This window comes from Calonectris borealis, chromosome 8, assembly GCF_964195595.1.
Source record: "Calonectris borealis chromosome 8, bCalBor7.hap1.2, whole genome shotgun sequence".
Taxonomy (NCBI): Eukaryota; Metazoa; Chordata; class Aves; order Procellariiformes; family Procellariidae; genus Calonectris; species Calonectris borealis.
In genome coordinates this window covers 18902606-18927555 of record NC_134319.1, presented here as the reverse complement: position 1 = coordinate 18927555, position 24950 = coordinate 18902606, and the positions used below count along the sequence as shown (strand labels likewise).

Sequence of the window (24950 nt, the reverse complement as noted above, 5' to 3'; positions counted from 1 at the left end):
TAAAAATTCTAGAATATTGAATAGTATAGAGAGCAATGTGCTTTTGTTCTCATAACATCAGAACAAGAAAACATCTAATTAAGTTAGAAGTGGGGTAGAGGGGGAGGGTCAGAAACACTGCCTTCAAAAAGCTATAATTCATTTTGCTTCTGTCGTGGTTTAACCTGGCAGCAGCCAAATACCACGCAGCCGCTCGCTCACCCCCCCTGCCGGGTGGGATGGGGGAGAGAATCAGAAGGATAAAAGTGAGAAAAACTCGTGGGTTGAGATAAAGACAGTTTAATAGGGAAAGCAAAAGCCGCGCACGCAAGCAAAACAAAGCAAGGAATTCATTCACCACTTCCCATCGGCAGGCAGGTGTTCAGCCATCGCCAGGAAAGCAGGGCTCCATCACGCGTAACGGTTACTTGGGAAGACAAACGCCATCACTCCGAACACCCCCCCTCCTTCTTCTTCACCCAGCCTTATATGCTGAGCATGACGTCATATGGTATGGAATAGCCCATTGGCCAGCTGGGCCAGCCGCCCTGGCCACACTCCCTCCCAGCCCCCTGCACATCTGGCAGGGCATGGGAAGATGAAAAGTCCTTGACTAGCGTAAACAATACCTAGCAACAACCAAAACATCAGCGTGTCATCAACATTATTCTCACACTACATCCAAAACACAGCACTATACCAGTTAATAGGAAGAAAATCAACTCCATCCCAGCCAAAACCAGGACAGCTTCCACAAGAGGTTGCTGATGCTAAGAATGCTGTGTTTTAGAAAGGGTTTAGACATCGATTTGGTTGTAAAAGGGGGGGAGGGGAGGCCAGAATTTAAGAAAGGGTTTAGACATCAATTTGGTTGTAAAAGGGGGGGAGGGGAGGCCAGAATTTAAAAATGGTTATTTTAATTATACCTCTTGAAAATCTCTGAATCATTTATGTTAAATCTTACACTTTTAAGTCTTTTAATTTTCATAAATACAGATAAAGCCTAATACGGGAGATATCTTACCCCACATTTGTCTCCAGAGGCTGCCTGTGTTAGCCACCGTGGTGTGTTGTGTACATGACAGTATTTTATCTGGACCTAAGATCTAAACTAGTACAGAAATTTGTATATTCCTAACTTTAACTGATTTTTTTTTTTTTTAAACTAGAGATTGTAATTCAGTAAGATTTTTAAAGTTGTGACTCAGAATCCTAAGCTGCTTTAACTTTCTGAGTCAATATGTGAAATATTTACCAAGATCTGCCTTTCAGTATTGCATACTAATTTAATCTAAAAAATGCAAAAGTCAGGAAACTTCTCATACAAAAAACAACAAATCAGTCTAACAGTATTTTTTCCATTACAAAACAAAATAATCTAAGTGAGATGGCTTGAGAGTAGATGATGATGATTATAAGAAATTACTATAAAAGGCTTGACTGGTCATTCAAGACTTTCTAATGTTTGGGAATTAGATGAGAATTTGTACCAGTAAATTATTTTCTGTGGTTGTGGTTAGGAATCCTTTCCTTAGCTGTGGACCTTGTAAGGAGGTCAATAACGGTTCACATTTGTGTTGTTTCTCTACATGTGTCTGTTATATGTACATTAGCACATCTAGGCTGGTGCGCTGAACTGCCTGCCAGCTATGGCTGGAATCCTGCTTGCTACTCAAATGAGTTAGAACTTGCCTTTAAGTTAGAGAGGCCTTGGCATTCAACAGCCATTTCAACAAGGGTTTTAAGAAAACAGTTTTAATCGTTTCAACACATATATGATGTATATTCAACTGGATTTTTTTTGCTAAGAACTGGAGAGCAGTTTTTGTTTGTGGCTTTATTTTCAGTTTGACACTACAGCTACAGCAGTTATTATGACTCGGTGGAGTACAAGGGAGAAGTATATACAGATGTTAAATAGTGCTGATATAATAGAGAGCAGGTAACTAAGTATTTTTTTATAAGACTATATAGATGCTAGCCATGTTTCATAGTTTCTACAGAATGTGTTTTTTCAGGTGGGTTTGGGGTGGTTTTTTTGGTCTATTTAGAAGAAATTTAAGAAAAATTTAAGGAAAATCAAATCCAGCTATTCAGAAGTTAACAGCCTCTGTTTTATCAGCTAAAAACATCTTTAGAACATCTTAAACTTAACAAAAAAAAATAGTTGTAGATTCCTGCTGGAAAACTGAAGAAACTGAAATAGTACATATTGCAAAAACAAAAAGCAAGAATTGAATCCAGATCGTGTCTCTAAATTTTTAGATGATAGAGTCTGGAAAATACCAGACTACAGAATTCACTTGATAGGAACAGAATATCAAGAGAAATATGTAGGAAATTTAAGACATTAAAGGGTAAACCAGAAAATTTTGCGTATGTAATTTTGTTAAGGTTTAATTTTTCAAATATATTCAAAATATCAACACTGTGCTGTAACTTTTAAATGTATGTAGCTTTGTTTTCTAAATAATTGTGAAACTTCGCAGTTGACAGAGGTTTGTTTTATTTTTGCTTGCTGGACATTAAGCCATAACAAACAAATTACGTCGTTGATTATTTACATATTCTTTACTGTTTTCTATTGATTTCACTGAGTAAAGTGAACAATTGACAGTTTAAAAAAAAAAAAAAAAAAAGATTGTTGTGGTTTTGGGGAAAGGGTTGGTTTGTTCTGCTTTTTTCCCAAAAAAATAGTTTTAGCACTGTTTGTACTAATAATCGGTAAATGTACTTACCATTTTTTTTTCTTCTTTTGTTAGCTTGCACAGGCATCTTGTCGAGCACTTAAATGCAGAAATAGTGCTACATACTGTCACAGATGTCACTGTAGCTTTGGAATGGATACGATCAACATTCTTGTACATTAGAGCCTTAAAAAATCCAACTCATTATGGTTTGTTGGTTTTTTCTTAATTGATCTAAATTATGGCACTAGCATGTGTTAGATCCATATTATTTGTTTCTTTTGTTTTCTTACGGACTATTATTTCATAAGGGGTTGAAAACAAGATGTGTAATATGGCCTATAACATTTTTGGGAACAACAGTTTCAGTTGCTTTAGTATAAGTCATAGGAGTTTCAGCATGGTATAACATTTAAAAACTATGAAGAGGACATTTACAGCTTCATAAAGAGCTATTTCTTTTGATCTTAATACACTGGACCATGTATTAATGCAAGCCATAATGTACTTTCCAGCGCTGCAGAAAAAAAATTTGTCTAGTATTTCATAGTTTTTCTAAAACAAAGTTTCAATAATCTTAATGCTGGTGTCTTCAATTTGTCTTGTTCAGAACAGCCTCTCAGTCCCCAGCCCTGACCATATCTTTGTTCCTGTCCACTTGCTCTCACCTGATTATGAAGTCATTGGGCATTTGCTGGAGACAATTTTTTTAAGGATTTATAGCTGGGACTGGAACATAGTACATCTATTACTTGAATGGGTGTTACAATTTAGGTGGCTTCCTGTATTCTAAAACAGGAAAACTCTACATGTGAAGTTGCTCACTGACATTTCTGGAGCTTTTAGGGCTCTGATATTTTACATGGGGGATTATCTGCAGCTTTTACCTTTGCACATCTGTTCTAATAGCTACTTACTGATACTTAGATACTTACACTATGTAGTGCTTTTGACTTGTTCCCAGTATAATAAATATTTACAAATTTTTCACTTTTGGGGATTTGTCTGGCTCCCAAAAATCAGCAAATCAGTTTTGATGGGTAATGATATTGAGGAGGAGGTATATAGTTGTATTAGATTAAAAAGCCATTTGTCTTTTCATGAAGGTTTTTCATCTGGATTGGATAAAATTGGAATTGAAGCAAAATTACAAGGTAAGTGGCTTTTAAGCTTTTTGCAGTAAAATGTTACATTTTAGGGCAGGTTCATCCATGTTTATTATACATCTCCATTAATTTCAATAGATCCATTCACAGAACAAATGTAATTTACTATGTTGTGCTATTGATTTTATTTAATTATTAATACTTTTGAAACACTATCAGTACATTTTGACTGGTGGAAAAGTTTTTCTTGTATAAAGAAAAAAAATTAAATGCCTTTATCTACCTCATCTCCATATACATAATCAGCAATAAAACTACACACAGAGCACTTTAATTTTGATTGCTTGTCATTCTTTCTAATTTTCCTTTGATTGATCTCATTTGGTTTCATTAATTTCTGTTACTATACTTTCAAAAAAGCCCTTTTCAGAAATTGTCATTTTCCCTTCATGATAAATTTAGCCTTGAAAACAAAGGATGTAAAATGTAAACATCTTCACCTTTTTCGGAAACAGTTTAAAATTGCATGATTATAGCATGTTAGGCAGCAATAATAAAGACCAGGTGGAGAGAGAGAGAACACATTGCTTTTTCATGATCAATATTTTTACATTGGTCATTCAAAAATGCATAAATAATGTGAAAAAGGAATTTTAGAGAACTCCAGAGTGTGGCACATCTTGTCCAGTGATGGACTCGGTGAATTGGAGGATAGGAGCGAATCTTAAATTCTGTATTTTTGTACAGGTAAGTCACAATACTCGTATAGGTTTGTTATTCAGACATCTGGACTGGTATGATCTGAGAATTCCACTCTCTGACCATGACGTTTTGCATTGGCAATGTACATTCTAGTGTATTGTTTGCTTGTTACCTGAAATTTGGCCGTTATGGATTGAATTACTCATTTTGCTTAGGGGCATCAAGGGAAGACTTGCAGTCTTTCGAAGATTTCTGTGCATTAAGCATTCCATAGAATATCAGTCATATCTCAGGTGTATGGATTCAGTAGATCCTCTTAAGAATTATTTTGCTATTTTAATTCTAAATTTAGTTTTAAAATTTGCATGTGAATAGCAAATGCATAATACAATAGCAAAGAACTAAGAGAATGCAAATACATAATTAAAAAATTGCACTTGCTCTTCAAGTAAGCAGTAATGTAAGAATGAGGCATCCAACTTTACAGATACCAAGAAAAAAGAAAAAATAAAAAAAATTAGCAGCACCATGTTTTTCCTGTAATACTGTAAAATTACTGGAGGACTACTTTTAAGAGGCTTTTTTTGCTAAGACTTTAATAAAACCCAATTATTGAATTTTTTTTAAATATTGCTTTTCAGTTATTTACAATTCCATCGGAAAACATACAGCTGACTAAATAGTTTGGGTATCAGTACCTCTCATCTTTAAATATGAAAATAGCATACAATGCCTTTTTTTTTTTTTTTCTGAATGTAAGTTTTCTGGTAGATCCAAAATAAGTATATTAATAAAAGACTACTTGCTAAGATTGTAAATGGAGTTCTGCAAATCTACAAATACAGTTTTCTCTCTTCAGTGAAAGTCCTCATGTCCATCATAATTCTGTATATTTGTATACTAGACCATTTGGAGCTTAAATATCTGGAGGGGGGCCTGGTATGTGAAAACACAGACTGATATATGCCCTGAAATTTGTAGAGCCAATACTTGAACTCCACTTACACATTTATTAAATTTTACACAACTGTGTAGAAAAACTTCTGATTGGTGTTGGGCTTGGTGGAACTATGCTGAGGCTGTTTGTTGTGTAAGGGTTTCAAAGACTCATCTCCAGGAATACACTTAGTATATATACTGCTGCTTGAAGTCTCCAAATATGAGAGACCTTGACTGTGACTTGCAGATACTAAGAAAAGTTACCTAGTTCATATGCTCTTCCAGTTGTTTTCTACCTTTTCTTGTCTTTTAGATCAGGACATTTCTATTTTTGGAATGTAGGTTGAAAGGAATGGAGGGAATGACGCATGTTATTACCTAAATAAGCCTTTATGGGAGAAGGCATGGTTTGAAATTACCTCTACAGATAGTGCTAGGGTAGAAGGCTTCACTTACTTACAAATGCTTTTCAGGTGTGGATTATATTTCCTTGAAGTGCTCTGATCTTAAAAACAACCTCTTTTTAAAGTTCTTACAGAAACTAGCTCCTTTTCCCTGCACACACAAAATATTTTGTAGTAATGTATATAGTTCGTATGTTCTCATACATTTCATATACAATATGAATGATTTCTGGTTGCTGTGGGAACTATCGCTTTGAGTGCTTTCCCAACTTACTTTTAAATTCTGAACATTGTATTAATGTAATTTTTGCCGTTTAATTACCTTGGTTTTGAAAGAGAGAAAAAGAAAACACTTTGGTCATCCTCATGCAGATATCTGACTAAATAGGTTTAGTGAAGTAAATACAAATGCACCTGATGCAGTTTGAAAATTTCTGATGAAGGATTCATAAATACCTGTGGTTATTTGAAATTTCAACCATTTAAGTGTTAACACTTTAGCGGAAATCTTCTATGTAACTACTGTGGGCTCTCCGATCTGTCATTCAGAATTGAATGTGGCAGCCTACATTCCATGCATCTAGTTTCTTTTACTTTGCTGCTTTTGCTTTACTGAAGAAGAGTTGGTTTGTTCTGTATCAAATATCTTTGAGTGAGCTTCCCCCAGGCAGAAGTTACCCACCAACTTTAGTAGAAGCAGGATCATATTCTAAAACCCTTACTTGAGTTCAGTGGCATTACTTTGGTAGACATTCATTGCAATTTGATGATGATGTTTCTGGTTTGTACATAGGTTAAGTTTCTCTGCATGTACTAAAAATACATATATTTTCAAATTGTCAACAGAACTGTGTTTGAAGAACTTAAATGATTTATCATCTTTTGATTTGATCAGGATGGATGAAGCAAATAATTTCAAACCAACAGGTACTACTTTTTTAAAATAAATTCATTTGCAGAAGTGATGTTGAGATAGTAGTGAACTACAAAGAGTCACCACTATTCTTGTGACCCATTAATAGGCGTACACAAATGTAGTAGAGAGTAGAATCTAAGAGATTGTTTGACTAGAATATATGAGCAAGTTTCTTTAACAAATCATGGGATTTCATTCTCTTAATGTTGATCCATGAATAGATCTTCTCTTGTTGCTGGAACTTCTGTGGCAGATTAGGAGAAAATTATAGAACATTATCACAGGATAATTGGATGTGACACAGTGCAATGAAAGACAGGTTTTATCAATACCTGCTCTTCTCTACCATCTTCTGCTAGAGGTGGTTGGCTTCTCAGCAACCAAAATTCACAGTCTGGTATAGTAGTGAATTCATCTCCATTGGAGAAAACTGTAACTGGCGTGTATGTCTGTCTGCCACTCTATGATGGGGTCAGTAATAACCACCAGACAGCTGGGGGCAATAACATACTGAGTCAGTGGTGGTAAATCTCATAGAGCCCTGTAATAAGAAAATTAATTCATTTTTATGATTTTAAAAAAGATACACTAAAAAAATACTTGGCATGTTTATTTTTTAAGGTGTATATTCTTCTTTTACAGAGCCTGGAAGATTAATGGCGTGGTATTATATTGCATTTGATACAGTGAAACAATTTTTCACAATGAAGGGAACAGAGACCTTAAATGAATTGGTAATTTAACTTTTTAGAGAAAATTTACATATGTTGAATTGATTTTAAACAGAATCAAAGATGATAAGCAGAACTTTTTTTCTTTTAAAGAGCTTAGGCTTTGTTTATATAAGGTATAAAGTTTTAGAAAATACTTCTAAATAAATTCCATATGAAGTATTTTTGAGGCTTTGTACTCTAAGATCTTTCAATTTCCAACTCTTTCTCCCCTCACTAACTTTGGTTATGAAGATGTGAAGTTGCTGAAGCTGTTCTGTTTATGTATTAAACACTGTATTGTTTTGTGGTTTAGTAGTTATTTTTTATTGCAAAAACCAGCTGCATGCAGAGCAGATTTTACTTTTAAAGGAATGTTATTGTCTTTCTGTTTTAAGTCATTTTCCTCTGTCAGATAACAGGTTGTTATTGCTACTGTTAAGTCACAAAAGGCATTTTGTTTTCAAACAAATACTATGGTAGAACAGATTGACCATGAAAGAATGGAATGCCTGTTCTATGGCTATCTTTGTTACTAACATATGAAGAAAGTAAAGTGAAATACGTAACAGATAGCAAAAACTATTGATATTTGCCTTGTATGTCATAAAGTGTTAGCAGTGGATTTCGGATAATTTCAAGTGGAATAGTAATCTAAAAACTGAAAGAAAAATCTTCCCCTTTTGTTATATAATAGCCTTTATAGGAAGATGAAAGAAAGTTCGTCAGTATTAGAACTGATTGACCATCTTTTCATGGTCATAGCGCTGAGACAATCAAAAATTTTTAAAAGTTTTTTTTTTTTTTTAAGTTGAAGTGGTAGAAAAAATGGCAAAGAAAAACAATTAATAAAAAACTTAAATTGTTACAGATTACAATGATCTCCAACTGCACAGAATTTCTGGATGTCAAGTTAAGAACAAATGAAAAGAAAATCTTGAACACTTTGAATAAAGACAAGGACAAAATAACTATCAGGTATAAAAAATAAATACATTGAAAAAGGAAAATATCTTTTTAGCAATAAATAAAATTTATTTATTTTATATACATTTCTGTATATATGTATATTTCCTTGCATAGGTTTCCAATGGAGGGGAAGATAAAAACAAGAGAAATGAAAATAAACTGGTAAATATTATATTGTGTTCTTACTTTTTATTGAAAAGCTGTCACTTTATGGCTGTTGAAGTCCCTGCTAAAATTTGTATCATTTTATAGAGGACCAGATCTTGCATTTCATTGTTTCTATTCTGAATTTTCTTTTGTTTTCCAGTAGAAACTTTTATTTTGTTATACTTTTCTTACAGTATGGCTTACATACCAAAAAATATTTTTTTCCAGTCTTATTCAGGCTCAGCTAGGATGCATTCCTATTCAAGACTTTACTTTGACACAAGATACTGGCAGAATATTTAGAAATGGCTTAAGAGTTACTAGATGTATGGTAAAATTTAATCCTTTTTTGGTACATATAATAATAAGCTACATATTATTTGATTAATACAAGTCAATCTTATTTTTACAGGGTTATCTGACTTTCTGGCATCATGTAGGAACAACTTTTCTGCTTTATTAAACTCTTTGATTTTAGCAAAGTGTTTCAGGTGCAAACTTTGGGAAAATTCACTTCATGTATCTAAACAATTGGAAAAAATTGGTAGGTACTAGTCAGAAATGATAAAGGTGTAATTTGATACAGAATCAAAACTCGTAATTAGCCTGCTAATTTCTGGAATGTCTGGTTACATAATTAAATGAGTCTCCTAATTACTCACTTGCTACAATTGAGTACCACAGTTGTCAGAATAGTCTGTCATGGTAAAAGTAAAAGTAATCCCTTTAGTAATTTTCTTCAGGCTTTCAAAGTATTTCAGAGTTGTTCTTTTTTCTTAATGTTCATCTCAGTATCTTGAGCATATTCCACATTTGTGTGATTGCATATCTCTGACTCGGCTATGCCTTCCTTTCCAAACAGCTGTCACCATTACTTATATGCATGAAAGCCCTTTAATTTGCATTGACATAGATAGGAATCATTAAATAGAAATAAATTTACTGTGCATTAGGTTCTTATACACATGAGGATCACAAGTTTCTAATAATCTTCCTATCACTGTATCCTGTTACTGGATGAGATTTTGGCTGGAAGTACAGACTTGTCATAATTATTTGAAAATTTGGAGTCCTCTGTATTACAAAAATGTAGTTATACTTGTTTGAGGTAATTGTATAGCTTCCTGCTTTGATGTCTGGTCTTATCATACCTTCATGCTTTCAGAATTCACTGCAGTGTTCTCTGTATTTCTTCTTTAAAGACACATCTACTCTGTACAGAACAGTATAGTAGAGAGATGTGCAAATTAGAGAACAGCTAAGAAGATCCATATGGTACAGTACGTTAGAGCCTTGCCAGCTCAGGTGCAGAAGCTGTATTGCTTCATTCATGTGGATTCAAAGCAAGGGACAGGGCTTATTAGCTTGTGTGCAGCACAGTACAGTGTGGTGCGAACCCATTTCCACTACTTCTGGATCTCTGCCGATGTACACACGGTCATCTGAGGAGTCTGCCTCATCTTCAGCATTTCTAGGGCGTTAGGATGAGTGGAATAAACACAGCACTTGCAGTGTAGACAAATCCTTTCCTGTACACTATATTCAATAGAATAAAGTCAGTTTTAGTTTTTTAATCATAAAGTGCTATATATACACATCTCCGTCCTGTTTTCCTTTTTTTTTTTTTGTATTTTTTCCTATGCTGTCATTGCTCTTGCAGCGTATGTTACAAAGAATTGCTAATTTCCAAAGTTCCATTTGTTCTGCTCACAGGCTTCTTTTGAACCATCTGCTGACAATTCACTCTCTTTTCCTGAATCAAATATTGAATTGATGCGTATATTATGATGTCTGATTCTTGACCTCTGTCATGCTATGGCTGCTAAGCCTACTCTATGTCTTTGTGACGTTAAGTGAATTGTTTGACCTTACAGAAATTTACTGATACCATGTAACATATTCAGAAATCCCTAATTTTTAAACTCTTATCTCAGGATGTTATTTTTTGAATCTTAAAAAAGCCTTAGTAATCAATATTTCTTTTATAAGAGTGACTGTTCTCTAATTGACATTTGGCCTTACTGAGATTGAGGATTCAGTTGAATTCTTACTGCATTTCTACAACTATCTCAATTTGTTACTCTTGTCCAATAATCATACTCCCTCTTATTGCTGTATGATATGCTTGATTTCTGCTTGCTTGTTCTGACAGTCAGGATAATGATCAGTTGCCGTACAGGATTTTATCACCTTTACTACTTGTTCAGTTCGATTTCCACCTCCATTTTTTTTCTTGCTCAGAAATAGGTGAAGACACAGAGAAAAAGTCTTATTTATATCTCATATTTTCTTCACTGGTGGAAACCCTTCTGCCATTTTAAGAACTTATAAAGAAACAAGGCAACAGCTCTAACTGAAGTAGCTGCAGAATTCATAAGTGCGAGTCTTCAGACTGTTTGCAGAGCTTCTGCAAAGGAGAGGGGAGATGGTAGAAGATGCTTTCCCTAAGTTAGACCCAAAAGGTGTCCAAATATACAAAAAAGGACGAAAGATCTTCTGTTTCTCTAAATCTTTAAATTCTTGAATTGAAATGAGTCTTTTCTTATAAGATTGCTGTAACGTCTTCCAAGAAGCAATCTAAGACTCTCTTGAGAGGTTTCCTACTTAATTTTCAGATCTCTTTTACTGATTCTACAGAACTACATATGAAGAATCCACATATTCATTGTAAGTATTTGGTACTATCTTTTACCTAAAATTATTGCAGTTATTGTAATAGGCTGTAGTTCCAAGTAAGGGAACTTACCTTTTCATATGCTGTGATGACTCTAAATCTCACTGGAAGTTTGAAAGAACTGGGAATCATGAAGAGGAATAAGATTGTATATAGAATTCTCTGCCAGCCTGCTTTTGTGGCAGATAAAGCCATGGGAAAAATTTTTGCTAAATCTGAAAGACTCCTAGATTATAATAAATATTTTTTTGAGTGAATTTCATTATTAGCTTGCTCAAAAACATTGAGACCTTTATGGCTTTAACATAGTTATCCTTATGACTTTAACATAGTTAAGTAATTCCTTGGATAGGGAAAAAATTTCTGAGACAAAGAATGCTGTGTGACGTGCTTTTTTTCATCATATATATGCAGAACACATTTCTTGACTCTTGTAGAAAGTGATCTAAAATCTGTTTCACTCTAGAAAATGTAACTAAAAATTGTCAGTATTGAAATATTCAATGTTTTCACATTTGATTTGTATTGCATTTCTTTTTCTCTTTACTAATGGATAAGTGAAATTAAATCCTAAAATATTTAATCAACTGAAAAGAAATTTAGTGATTTGCTGGGCAAAAAGCTGGAAAAAATGTACTATAAAATGATTTCTGCTTTGGTGTTACTTGCTATAATGCAGTTGTTGAGAACAATTTGAGATTAGTGATTGTCATTTAACAGCATAAAACTTAAATTTTTCACAGGTGTATCACTGTCAAACGCTATGGTAAATGCTGGGCTGACATCATTTAAAAAAATAGAAGACACAAATGCAAGGGAACTTGAATTGGTAATTTATTATTTTGTATGCAGATAAATAATGATAACGAAAATATTGAGTATTAATACTGTTACCAGTAAAAGCGATATGGTTAATATATATCTGCTATATGATTGTCAGACAAATTGCATGTTTTAAGTGGTTTATTCATTTATACTAGTGAATTTAAAAAAAAAGAATGTGGCTACTGCTATTTTTGCTTGAAAATGTGTATGATGTTTTGTTCTAGCAAATTTAATGTGGATGATTTCACTGATTTGGCTGGTTTTGGAAAGCAGTTGCTTAAATATGCAGAATTTAATCACTAACATGGTTTGAAACAAGGGACAGTATGCCTTTCCCTTTTAGGAGTTTTAGAAAAAATACGAAAGGGAATATGTATTTACAGTTTCTCTTAATGCATGTTAATGATGAGAATCCTGAATTTCTACTGTTGCTAGTTTTAGTTTAAAGATAGTCATAGAAAATTCTTCTGAATCATCTACAAAGCACGTCTTATTTTAGGGAAGTTAGATTTTACCCCAGGACAAGTTCTTCGGCTCTTGGCTTTTTTTCTGAGGAAACTGTTTTTCCAGTGTTCTGGAAGATACAACGGATTTCTAAAGGAAATTGATCTTACTTGGGTTTTCCTGTTTTGGCTTTAGGAATTTGATTTCTCTTTTCTGCCCCCTTTTGCAGTTTTCCTGTCACTTGTTTTGTGACTAAAGTTAGGGCACTATAGAAGGGTCATCTCATATAAAACCTGAGTAATCAGGTTTTGAGGTCATTGGCTAGTTCATTGGCTGTTACCTGAACAGAAGTGGTAGCAATATAAAAAGTATTGGAATTTTCTTTTGGTTATGTTGCTATTCTGGGCATCGCTGACAGTAGAGAACCAGGAGTGATGAGGGCTTTTGTTGATAGCATAATTACCCTGGTGACTTTGATTCCTTGGATTTACATATCTGTTGGCACGTCTGATCAGCTGGATGTATCAGAAATTAAATTAAATCTTTGCAGATTTTAAACAGACATCCTCCTTTTGGAAACCAGATAAAAGAATCTGTTTTGCACCTTCCAAAATATGAACTTGACATTGAACAGGTAAATGCTTTTCCATTTATTTTATGTTTTTATGCTGATATTATTAAATGAAAGAGCAAATACTGACTTAAAGAAATTTTGAGCCTTCACTGATAGAAGATTACACAATATTGTGGCCTCCTTCCACCTTAGCATGTATAATCAAACTCTTAAACATCAAAGGAGAGCCTTGGAATAGACATTCCCTATAATACATTGGCCTTGCTCTCGCTCGCTCTCTCTCATAGCATTTTATGTTACAGATGCAAACCAGTATATTCCACATTCTAGCACTATATGTGAGTCTGAGAGATCTCTTCTGTCTTGAATATAAATAAACCCTAGAGACAGAAAAACATCCATATAAAACTTACTGAAGAAGCATTAACTCATGTTTATTTTCTACGTCACACTTAGGAATACAGAGGAACAGTAAATTATTACATTAACCTAGCTGGTACCCTTTCAAAAGAAGGGTGCAATTCCATATGCAATCAAGAGCTTTGAGGTTCAGATACACATTTTGGCTTTAAACAGGTCAAATAGCCACTCTACCTTTCTGAAATGCAGAATTTGAAAAATAGCCTTAAAGTGTCTTGTGAAGTTGGTACAAATGAAGACACCTTTGAAGTTTAAAAACTCAATAAATGTGTGAAATACTGTTGTTATAATGATCAGTTCTATTTTAGTTTTTCATTTGACATAATACCAGATGAGTATCTCTAAAGTTACTCTAGAAGAAAGATTTAACAATTATAAATTTCTTATAGAGGAATGTTGGGATGCCAAAATATACCTAGTTTTCTTCTTGCATCTTTCTCTTTGCATTGAACAGAGGAGGATTTTTCAGGGGCTTAATGTAGACTGTCTTTTATTCTCCATACTTAATCAAATTTAGGATATTTAGCTATGGGCAAGTTAGTACTGTATAATAGTGTCTCAGAACAACAAATAAAAATGGTACCACAAATTGAAATTGCTTGAATCGAGTTTTTGTGCTTGTGTCAACAGCTAAAAATTTATGGAAGGGCATATATTTTACTTCGCATATTTTAGCTGTTATGTTTTCTTCTATATTATTTTTTCTAGCTTCCAAAATACAGTGATACATTGGCTGAAATCTTAGTAACCATCAAATTAACAAACTATGAGCAGCTACAGACAAAGAGAACAGCAACAGACTTTCACTATGTTACATTGGTCATAGGAGATGCTGACAACCAGGTCATTTTTATTCAGAAAATTATGTATGTATGATCAGGTTTTTTTGCCTTGCATCTTTTAAGGGTGTTGGCTTTTAATCCTTTCTGTGACTTGCAGTTTTTACAATACTTTCTACTGATGCCAAATGGCACAAAATTATTCTTTATCCTACAGCATTTCCTAGTCACTGTTGTCATTTTAAAATGCTGCACAAGATTCAAAAACCCCAAAAACATGCCAATGTGCTTGTCAGTACAGAGTATGTGGAAATATCTGTACAACACTGATGTCATATTATGGAAGTCAATAATTTCCACATAAATATAAAACAAGTAAAATACCTATTAAAAAGATACATTCTGAAGTTGTTACTTACTCTTATTAGCTATATTTCTTTAATTATAGCATATTGTCAAAATTGTTTTTCACTCAGAGATGGAATTAAATTCTCCAGTTGGCTAAGATATGCTTGGAGCAAATGGGAAAAGAGAAACAAAATCTTTTCCAACCGTGTGACCTTCACATGAGTTCTGGCCGAAGTCTGGCACTTTTGGCAGAACTAAAACTGATCTGCAGGATCCTGGCCCTCTTATGGCCGCAAATCATGTATTATTGGAAGGTTATTCTTAGGCCACTTACCAAGCAAAATCCAAGAACTAAGACCAAATAAAGGCTCTTTCACTTCTTTACATATGCTATAGTATACAGTCTTGTTTTCATTTTCTATGTCTAACAAAACTTTACTGATACATTACAGGGATTCTGTGCTGCTGAAAACTGGAAATTGGATGAAGAAAATTGAAGTGAAAAGAGCTCTTAAATCAGAGAACATTAGTATAAATTTAATTAGTTCTGATTATGGTAGGTTGATTGGTATGCTTTTAACTTAAAAACAACTGCATAAGAATTTTGAATAAATTAATAAAACACTTTATATCAAGCCAAAAATATAATAAAATGAACTGATCTGGAAACAAAATTCTATTACATGTTTTTTACTGGGTTGAGTATTACATAACGGTCCTAATTACATATCTGTTTGTTTCATTTACTAGCATATTAATGAACTGGGAAACATCAAAACTGTTACTAGGTGACAGTATTTTGCTCTGTACAGATTAGGATTCTCTTTTGTCCTTTGCCTTCAAGTTGAATGAACTTTCAGTAGGGATAACCTATCAGCTTGAAAGCTTATTTATGCTGGGAAGAGCTGTCTTTGTGAATGGCTAGGTTTTGCCTTGTGATAAAACAATACTGGATATGGATTCATCTCCACTTCAGTAGCAAGAAATTTCTACAGTGGAAAATTCTGTGCCTTAACGTGTGTACATTTAAATATTGGTTCCCTCAGTGTCAATTTCCATACAATTGGAACTATAGCAGCAGATGAGGAGAGATAGTGATGACCTTGAGACATAGAACTTTGAAATACAATTTAAAAATAGACTGGCTGTATTAAATTCTGTCATCATGCCCCACCTGTAAAGAAGATTGCTGTGTGCTGGATTAACTGAAGTATATTTGGTACCTCCATTAAAAACATTGAATATTGAGACTATTAGAATAATCAAGCCTGGAATAATCTGTATTCCTATGGCTAAACCTGTGGCTCAGGAAAAGGAGGGTTTCCTAACCAAACAGAGATGAAGAAAAAATTGTCCTTTTATTACTACTTGGCTATCTACAAGTTGTACTGAGTTCAGTAAAACTCAACACAACAGTTAATTTCTCTGAAATTGGGAACGGTGAAGTTAGACTAAAAGCAGGTCTTCCTAGACTCTACTTATTTTAAAGTCTGCTTCTGTTTCAGACGTGAAGGAAATCTCTCATTTTTTAAAAGCCTGTCTGGTTTTCCAGGAATATTTGCTTAATTAATGACAAAAATAGTCTTTTTACAAATCGTGTCTCTTGTAGTCTCAGATGAATCTTAGTTTAATTAGAACTTAGTTACTGGCATTCAACTTCAAAAGTACTATCAACATGCTCATTTTATGCCTTTGCCAATACAGAGCTGCTGATACTCCTGTAACACACTGTAGTACAATTTTAAAGTTAAAATTATATCAGCAGTGCAAAGCCATAGATAAATGTAGTTTTAAAACAATACAGAAAAATTCTGTTAAAGGGACTAATTTTGTACTCATCTAGTAACCATGTCTTTAATTCTGAAAATGTTTGGTTTTTTTAATCTCAAACATAAACAATCCGTTCATATAATAGTGTGCTTTCAATGGTACATTATCGTAACAAATTTCCATGATCTTTTAATAAACATTTATACTTTCTTAAACTCTTTAGAAAACTGAAAGTAATCAGTAGTTTAGAAAGTTTATAGCAATTTTAAATATTTTTGTCTTTTTTTCAAAGTTGGCCTTGATATACAGCAAGCATATACAGCCTTTTACTTAACACCAAAAACAGTGGGAAGTAAAGTGGTTACAAATCAAAAACTGAAAGCTGAGTCTTCACTTGATATGTATTACGGCTCATCACAAAGTCTGCCAGCAGCAAAAGTAGATACAGGTAAATGGTCAGATCACAACATCTGGCTAATACCAAAGTCAATAGAAAATTGAATTTTGCTTTCAGTAGAGAGCTAGATCTTTATTTCCTTTCTCAAGTATAATAAAAATACAATGCTGCTGCTTCCACTTGTCAAGTACTACAGTGCAATTCTTTCATGAATTTGAAAATAAGAAAAATCGTGGGTGTTTGGTATCTAATATTACTGCTTGAATTCGGGAATGTAGTAGTGCCTCTCTTTTCAGTAGCATTGATTAATTTATTTCCAATTATGTTGTTGGAGCAGCCCATAGTTTTGTGAAGGCAAGAAAATTCTAGTGACCCAGATTACTTCTAGCCCATCTTTTACTGCATGAAGTACTCTCTCAACAATACATATGAAATAAAAAATGAGCATTTCTGTATTATATTTATCTAGGAGGCAGATCTAAACAAGAGATTACCTACAAGAAATATGGAAATAGAGAATGCAACCATCGCTGTAAAAATAAAGATATGTGTGGACATGATTGCTGTGAGTTTCATAAAATTACTATTTCTGTTACTTTTAGACAAATATAATTTAGAATAGCTTCATACCAATAGCTACATTAACAGAAGCAATGTAAGCAAGAGAATCAGGCATGAGTTGCTGCTATGATGCAGTCATAAAAGCAGTAATAAAAAGCTTTGTCAATAACACTTTTATAGGCACTATAAATGCCTATAATGATTAATATTATTTTTCAAAACAACTAGCATATGATTTAAGAGTAATGTCAAGCTTGTTACACTCGTATATAAATATCGGTGTGTTAAATCTTTTAGGATCTTTTAATAAAAGATACTAAGCTTAGTGGCAAAGTTTCTATTGATCTGGAAGGAATTAGGATTTATGCCTTCTAAACTAATCTGAAGATTTTCTAATTCCTTTTCCCAGGTAAAACTGGAGTACCTCCAAAGTCTGAGATGAATGGAGATTCAAAGTTTTCTTTGTACCTAGCTGATTTAAGGAACAGGAACTCAATTTCATCTGTACTCCCAGTAAAACGGTTAAAGGTTCATTTGAATACAGTCAGCCATTTAATAGATTTATTTTAATCTGTTATGTATTTGTATATATTTGTTTGCAGAGAGAATTTTATAACTAAATACAAACATTCAAGTTTTTCTTTTCTGTATGGAATGCAAAAAGCAAAGAAGTACAAAGGTACCAAAGGTCCAGGAATCTTTAGAGGTTCTGCTGCTGTTTGGAACGCTTCCAGTGATCCACTTCTGTGCATGTGCTCTTTGTTTTTACTTTTATGGCATTTGGTAGATTGTGGTGGGTGAGGTACAGAGGCATCGTTGGAAGGTACTGTACTGTGGCTTGGTTTTGGCAAAATATGACATGAACGAAAACAAATAGTGGTATCTATCAGAGTAATGCTACTAAGAGATCTTTTTGCATTGACAGGTAGATCCACTTGTTTATCAAGAAAACCAACCATGTTAGTTTTTAACCTCTGAAAGATTTCACGGCTTATGCTTTATCCCTTTGAATGTAGTACTAAACTAGTTCTTTCTGCAGCAAGAATGGCATTTGAGATATTGGAGCGTTTTATTTCCTTCTCACAGTTTTGTTTGCATGTTTGTTTGCAATAGAGAATGATTTAGCCTATGGCTAATACAGATGAGAGTTAGGGATAACCAGTTTGACTTTGCCAGGGTACTTGGATAACTCCACTAGAAGCATGTAATTCAAACCTTTTTAACTGATTACGTTAGATAAGCAGACATCAGAAAGATTTTATATATGTTCTTTAAAAATTATGCTAATTGATACAGTATTAATGATGATTAATGATTAAGATTGTTAAAAAACAACGGTTTTCAATATGTTTCTATCTTATCAGTTACAATAATCTGCTTTCTTTAGATGCAGATGTTAAATCAAGCTCAAAATGTGGATCTCAAACAATTTGTTTTTACACCTAAATCTTTGTTGCCGGCATTGCCAAGGTACTGATTAATATAAGTAACAAAAAAGAAATCTGTCTTATTTCAGATAGTATGTTAAGTTGTAACAACTAAAAACTGTTTTCTGAATAAAATTATTTTGCAACTTTCTGGAACTGTTTTACTGAAATGTCACTGGTGTTTTTTTTGTTTTGTTTTTTTTTTTTTTTTTAAAAAAATAGGTCTAGCAATAAACAGTCATCTTCATCACCTTCAGTGGACCAGGTAGATAATGTTAATAGCTTAGGAGGATCTCAGAAACAACTGCAATCCTGGAATTATGGAAAGAGTAGTAAGTTATTGCTAACGTTTGAAATTATGATTTTTCACTGTTTTGATTTGAATATATTGTAAACTCAAACTTGCTGAAATCACTAAAGCCACCAGTATAGCGTTACAGAACACTGAATGTATAGGGAAATATAGCGGCCTTGATTGGCTTTCTTTCTGGTATCAGTAAGACTTTCTAATGTAGCTCTAAGCATCTAAATGTACCTTTAAATAAAATAGTAATGACTAAATCAAGTATATGAGGGTCAAAATCTATAAATACTTCCTGAAAGGTATGACTATAATGTATTTCTAGTGAAGCTGCTTGTAATACAAGAAGTATTTTACCCCTATATCTATACATGTTCTTCTTTTCCTTTTCTGCTGGAAGAGGTTAGTGAAATACGAGCTTTTTTTTGGTAGTTGTCAAAATGTGACCATTCAGTAACTGAGTTCATAACTAGTAAAACATCTCTATCTGGGGAAAAAAAAGTCCTCTTTCTGTTTCTCTTCCACTGGAAAGGCCACAAATGTTTTTACATTTGGTGTTAAATGATCAGTCTTCGTTATCAGTGTATAACTATGATGTTCTCACTGCATGCCTTTTGCTGTTGGATTTGGTGACAGTAGATTGATGTGAATCAGATTCTGATTAATTTGGTTAATAAGTAGCAGCTCCAATGTTTAGATCATATTCAGACATATAAGAAACACTGTGCTGAACTGAATTGAAACGTTTTTTAGTTCATACTGCCTTAAGTATTGGCAGCTATACTGCATAATTTCATTTTTACTTAATATTTTGACGATGGGATTGCAATCCTATTCCTTTAAATTAATGCTTCATATTTTCCTGCCATACTAATTTATCTATAGTTGTTATCTAGTCTTAAGATGGAAGGCTGTTGCATACCCATATCATCAGTTGCTGGGGGGGGGGCGGGCAGTTAGTGTTTGATATGACTGTGTTAAAATAAGGTCATGGGAAGACAGATGGATATTCCAGTATAGCTATAGTCTATGCTCAAGAACATTTTGAGGCAAATCATACAGGATCAAGGGGACGTAATGGATATTGCTGACTAAAAACCATCTCCATTGAATATAGTAGAAAAGGTAACCTCTTGGCCATATTGATTGGGCTGGCTGCATTTTAAAAAATGCACCAAAAATAGTTCTAATGAAGTAAAGCGTCAGTTCATATGATTTTTATAGGGTTAACTGCATCTGTAATACGGTATCTTTCCATTCCATTAAAGAAAAAAGTGGGTAATTAAGACTATACTGTGAAATTGTAGTAACCTAAACCTATAATTTATTTAAAGTCTGTGTGTCTGTGCAATAATGCACCATGCTGACTGTGCACATCCAAAATTACAGTAGCAGTGCCTTCCTGGTGTTGCCAGTGTCTGTGGAACAGGATCTTTGCTTTGAACCTGTCCTGCTCCCCTTCTGTTGACAGGGAGACCTGGATCAGGGTTTCTTAGGCATATTAGGGCTATGACAACAGAATGAAGATTCCATCACTGAAGATTCCTTCTGATGCTGGAGGGTAGTATGGCAGAAGAGAGATGAAAAAAATTAGCAGAGAGAATTGGACTGGTAATGAAAAGAGAGAATACAAGAAACAAAAGGGAAAGAGAGTAAGAGAGGAAACAGGAAAGTCGTCTTTGCACCAGACAAAAAGTATTTTAAAACATTAACTATCACATTTTAATTAAGAATTTTAACAACAATGCTTGAAAATGAGTTTGTCATGGCTAGTTCTTAGGCATTAGATGTATGGGAGGAAAACAGCATTCAGAGTATTTTAGAAAACTATGCAGAGAAGAAAGGACTGAAGTAAAAGTATTAAATTTGGGATCAAATGATGCTTCTGACAAAGGGAAAGAATGAAATTGCAGTGATTTTTATAAGGCCTGTTTTTCTAGAATCTACACCGAGGATAACTTTTCTCAAAATAACGCTGAGGAAAAAGTGCATATGTGACAATCCTCCTTTCAACAGATTGAACAACTGGTTGTAAAACATAGAACAGTTTCTGTTGTACTTGTCCATTATGAATGTATTACAGCTTTTTCTTGGAAACATTCAGTGTTTGTGACTGAGAAGAGCCAAAAGACAATGGCATAAAAAAAAGGTTAAAGAATCTTTAATGCATAACTTGACTGATATAGATAAAAGCAGATCTTGTTTTTCAGATGCTTTGGATGTGGACTTTGAACTGAGAGATGATGTTTGGGATGATATTGATGATGAGAAATTAGTATTTGCTAGCAACTTTGCCAGTAGAGAATTAGGTAGGGTTACTTTAACAAAATTCTTTGTTTCCTACATAGAAATTATTTTACAGGTTGTTATTTGAGAATAATTTATTATAGTATACAATGAATAGAACTACCTGAAATTTTTTTGGTTAATTGACTTGACTGCCAGGTTTATTACTCTACGTTGAATGTCACCTATATTGAGACAAATCTAATACAGAAGGGAGAGTTGAGAAAAGTCATAATTAAAAATTTTTTGGATGGCCTGCAACTGCATATTTTTAACTTATCTGATTGTTTATCTCTGCTTATCTTTACTTTAGCTCATAACCCATAGAAGAAATACTTCAAGTGTTAATTCATTTGAATAATTTTCAAACTATTATTTAGCATATTATGTAAAATATTTACAAGGGGTTTCAGCTGTTTTGTGACTAAGTTTTTAAAACTTTCATTCTTATATGGAACATGGAAATACCTGCCTTCAAATTCCAGATGAGTGTGAACCACTTTGCCACTATACAAGAAACAAAGCCACAAATGATATTTCAAAAGAGTAAGCATTATATAATTTATTACAATTTTATTCACTTAAAAATATTGTCTGTATTTCACATGTATCTATACAATTAAATGTATAGAAGGTTGTTCACTCATAAAAGTGAGTGAAATTTCAACTTTTAAAAGGTACGAATTGTTGAATGATTTGAATTTTTTTTTTAAATTCAAGCGCGGAGGGAAATAAATAGAAAAACCTGAACTGAAAAGTAAGTCATTTTGCACTCTGTAAAAATACTTAAATTATTCAACTTGATATTTGCAGTTCATGCACATTACAAGATGAGACCAATATTCAGAACTCAGTTGTTTCTGTGATTAATAGCACATTAAAAGTGAATTTATCTGTACAGAGTGGAAATATAAATATGGTGAGTAAAAATATTTCAGTAACAGAATTTCCTATATTAGAGTATTTCATATGTAAATATATTTACCTTATCTGACTTATGAATCAGTTTGGACACACTGAATTTCTGAACTTTTCTGTGTTGTCCAAACATGCATGCATCCTGTGTTCAGTGTGATATTCATGATACAAAGAACTAGGACTTGAATTTACTTTAATATAGCATATTATAGCAACTATTTACTCAATTTGATTGTGATTCTGCAAGTCATCCAAGTATAAAATTATATTTATCATGTGTTTGGTTTTTGTCCAGTACTATAATATCAATATAAATATCTATACTACATACTACAACAATCTGGCAGTTTCTCTTTTGGTTAGTTATTTTAACCATATACACTTTTTAACATTTACATTGCAGTTCAGTTTTCAAGAAAAAAAGCATTCAAATCCTTCACAAGAGCTGAAAAACATACAGTGTTCTTCGATCTCAAAAATAATCTCAGATTCTTCTAAATTCACTAGGAAGGAGGATTTTTTTATTTTCACAAAAGAACAGGACAAAGAAGTGGATCCCAGGTAATAAAAAGTTTTGTATGTTTTTCTGTTGCCTTAGTGTTCCAGTGCTTAGTTCTTCATGGAACACAAACCTTTAGGTGATGTGTTAATTTATAACTTTCATTTTAAAAAGATGAATTTTCACAGTAATGGTAGCAATTAACTTTTCTTAGAAAGAAGACGACTTTAAAATTATTTTGCTTGTCTTGGTATCTCTTGACTATGCTTTGTATAGTGTTCCTGATTTCATAGGTTTTGATGTACTATACCTGATTTAATTTTTCTGTTTGCTTAATCTTCATTAGATGTCTTCTTGATGATGAAATCAATGATGTCACGCCTTTTCTTGGAATATTTGATGGCATTTTGTAAAACATATAAACAAAATACATTGAAGTGGTGGGGAAAAAAAGTTATAGTTGTTTTTACAGAGCGAAGCCTTCAAATCCAGTTAAGAGAATTTCTGTTGTATACCTATTTACCAATAGCTGGATTGCTGCATAGAGTAGTTAATAACAAAATTGATGTCTGATTTATGGAATTCTAGGTATATTATCTTATTTTGAAAAGTTCTTAAATATTTGTTTGTTGACCTTGCTGTTTTCAGGATTACAAATAAAAATACTGGAATGTGTCGAAGGAGAATAGTTCTTAAACTGAGGATGCTTTTATAGATAAAGTAAAAATCACATAAGGGAAAGTAAACTGTTTATTACATGCCCTGCTCACAAGTACTCTTTAAATGAATGAAAGACTCTTTCATCAGAAATCTCTTAATGCTTTTTGGTTTTGTCTTTCAGTTTCTCTAATGTTGAATTTTTCATAGCACTGATTCTGTAAAATAATTAGATTTACAAGTAAAAGTAATAGAATGGTTATTCCTTTTGACAGTGCTATCAACTCGTTAATAAAAAAGTGCAACTTCCTTCAAGCAAATGTGTTTCCAGACCCTCAACAAACTAGTTGTAAAATGTCTGTAAAAAATATTCTAAAGTTGTGTTTGGCTGTTCACTTTGACACCTGAGGTCATAAAATGGACATTTATGCGTCCCAGTACAGATTTAGGCAACCAAGGATTGGATTTGGATATCTAGTTAGAAAAATACATTATATTGCCTAAAATCCAAGAGAATGTTAATTTTCACTGTTAATTATTCAAAATGTGTGGAATTAAAATGTTAAAATCACACATGGAAGCTTAGCTGTCTGTTCTTGCAACGTTGTTTGTGGTGCAACTAAATGCAACCATGTTTTGCTGTGCTACCTGGTTGTATTTTTCTCAGCTAATAACATTTTACTTAACTCCATTGTTTCCTTACACTTTTGACTTACTTTCCGGTATAACTCATTCTCCGTATGGAAGAATGGCCTAGCACAAGCAGCCTCAACACTCAGGACGTGATACGTTTTTGACTGTGCAAATTCGAGCAGGCCCAAGCTTATAACTCACTTCGCTGTACCTCAAATATTTCATTGCATCTGGAAGTTAGTAGTATGTCAGATCTCTTTTTGTGTCAATTTTTTTTTAATTAAACTTCAAACTGAGGTAACTCAAAATTACTATACTACTGCTATGTTTAGCCCAGCAGTCCTAGTCGTGTACATCCTAGTCACCTCCCAGTTCCATGTCAGGGTGAGATTTAAGAATGCAGAGTGCCAAATGTCATTTTAGGTGCCCCAGAGAATCTTCCCTCGGCTCCATCTACCGTGTTAGCAGAGCACGGGTCTCCCACATGGAGAGGTTCCAGGTCCTCTAGGGCATCTAAGATGGTTCTTGATGCCGATGTTTAAGCACTTGACTCTCTCCCTGCTGCTTGAAATACACAAATTTTTTTTCCAATTTATAGTTCATATTTACATAGCATTCTTTAATTGCCTTTGTATCCTGCCTTTCCCTGGGATTTTATCTTGCAACAACTAATTGAGCTGTTCCTCAGTTTCTTCAAGTTTGACAAAAGCTTTTACACAGCCACACAAAGCTGAGCTTCAAACATGGAAAATAGGAGAGGAAGGAAACAATTAATTTAATCTTGTGATTATATAATTTATACAATTTATATAATCTTGTGATTATGCAACTTGCAACTTTCCAAAACCTCACTCATCTGCTGGTTGCTCAGGCCTTGC

General features: G+C 33.5%; 1 protein-coding gene across 1 annotated transcript in view; it reads left to right on the top strand.

Moving 5' to 3' along the window:
• Nucleotides 1-24011, top strand: part of HFM1 (helicase for meiosis 1) — a 40764-nt gene extending 16753 nt beyond the window's left edge. Inside the window, exons 16-38 of the mRNA XM_075157057.1 lie at nt 1827-1921; nt 2742-2875; nt 3773-3820; nt 6664-6744; nt 7376-7467; nt 8315-8421; nt 8527-8574; nt 8788-8885; nt 8972-9103; nt 11977-12062; nt 13053-13136; nt 14205-14362; nt 15076-15179; nt 16686-16841; nt 17260-17355; nt 17761-17879; nt 18739-18821; nt 19001-19110; nt 21290-21388; nt 21851-21911; nt 22179-22284; nt 22687-22844; nt 23129-24011. Of these exons, the coding sequence (XP_075013158.1) occupies nt 1827-1921; nt 2742-2875; nt 3773-3820; nt 6664-6744; nt 7376-7467; nt 8315-8421; nt 8527-8574; nt 8788-8885; nt 8972-9103; nt 11977-12062; nt 13053-13136; nt 14205-14362; nt 15076-15179; nt 16686-16841; nt 17260-17355; nt 17761-17879; nt 18739-18821; nt 19001-19110; nt 21290-21388; nt 21851-21911; nt 22179-22284; nt 22687-22844; nt 23129-23195 (2322 nt within the window). The 3' untranslated portion in view covers nt 23196-24011. The remainder of the gene's footprint in view (nt 1-1826; nt 1922-2741; nt 2876-3772; nt 3821-6663; nt 6745-7375; nt 7468-8314; nt 8422-8526; nt 8575-8787; nt 8886-8971; nt 9104-11976; nt 12063-13052; nt 13137-14204; nt 14363-15075; nt 15180-16685; nt 16842-17259; nt 17356-17760; nt 17880-18738; nt 18822-19000; nt 19111-21289; nt 21389-21850; nt 21912-22178; nt 22285-22686; nt 22845-23128) is intronic.
• Nucleotides 24012-24950: the final 939 nt, after the last annotated feature.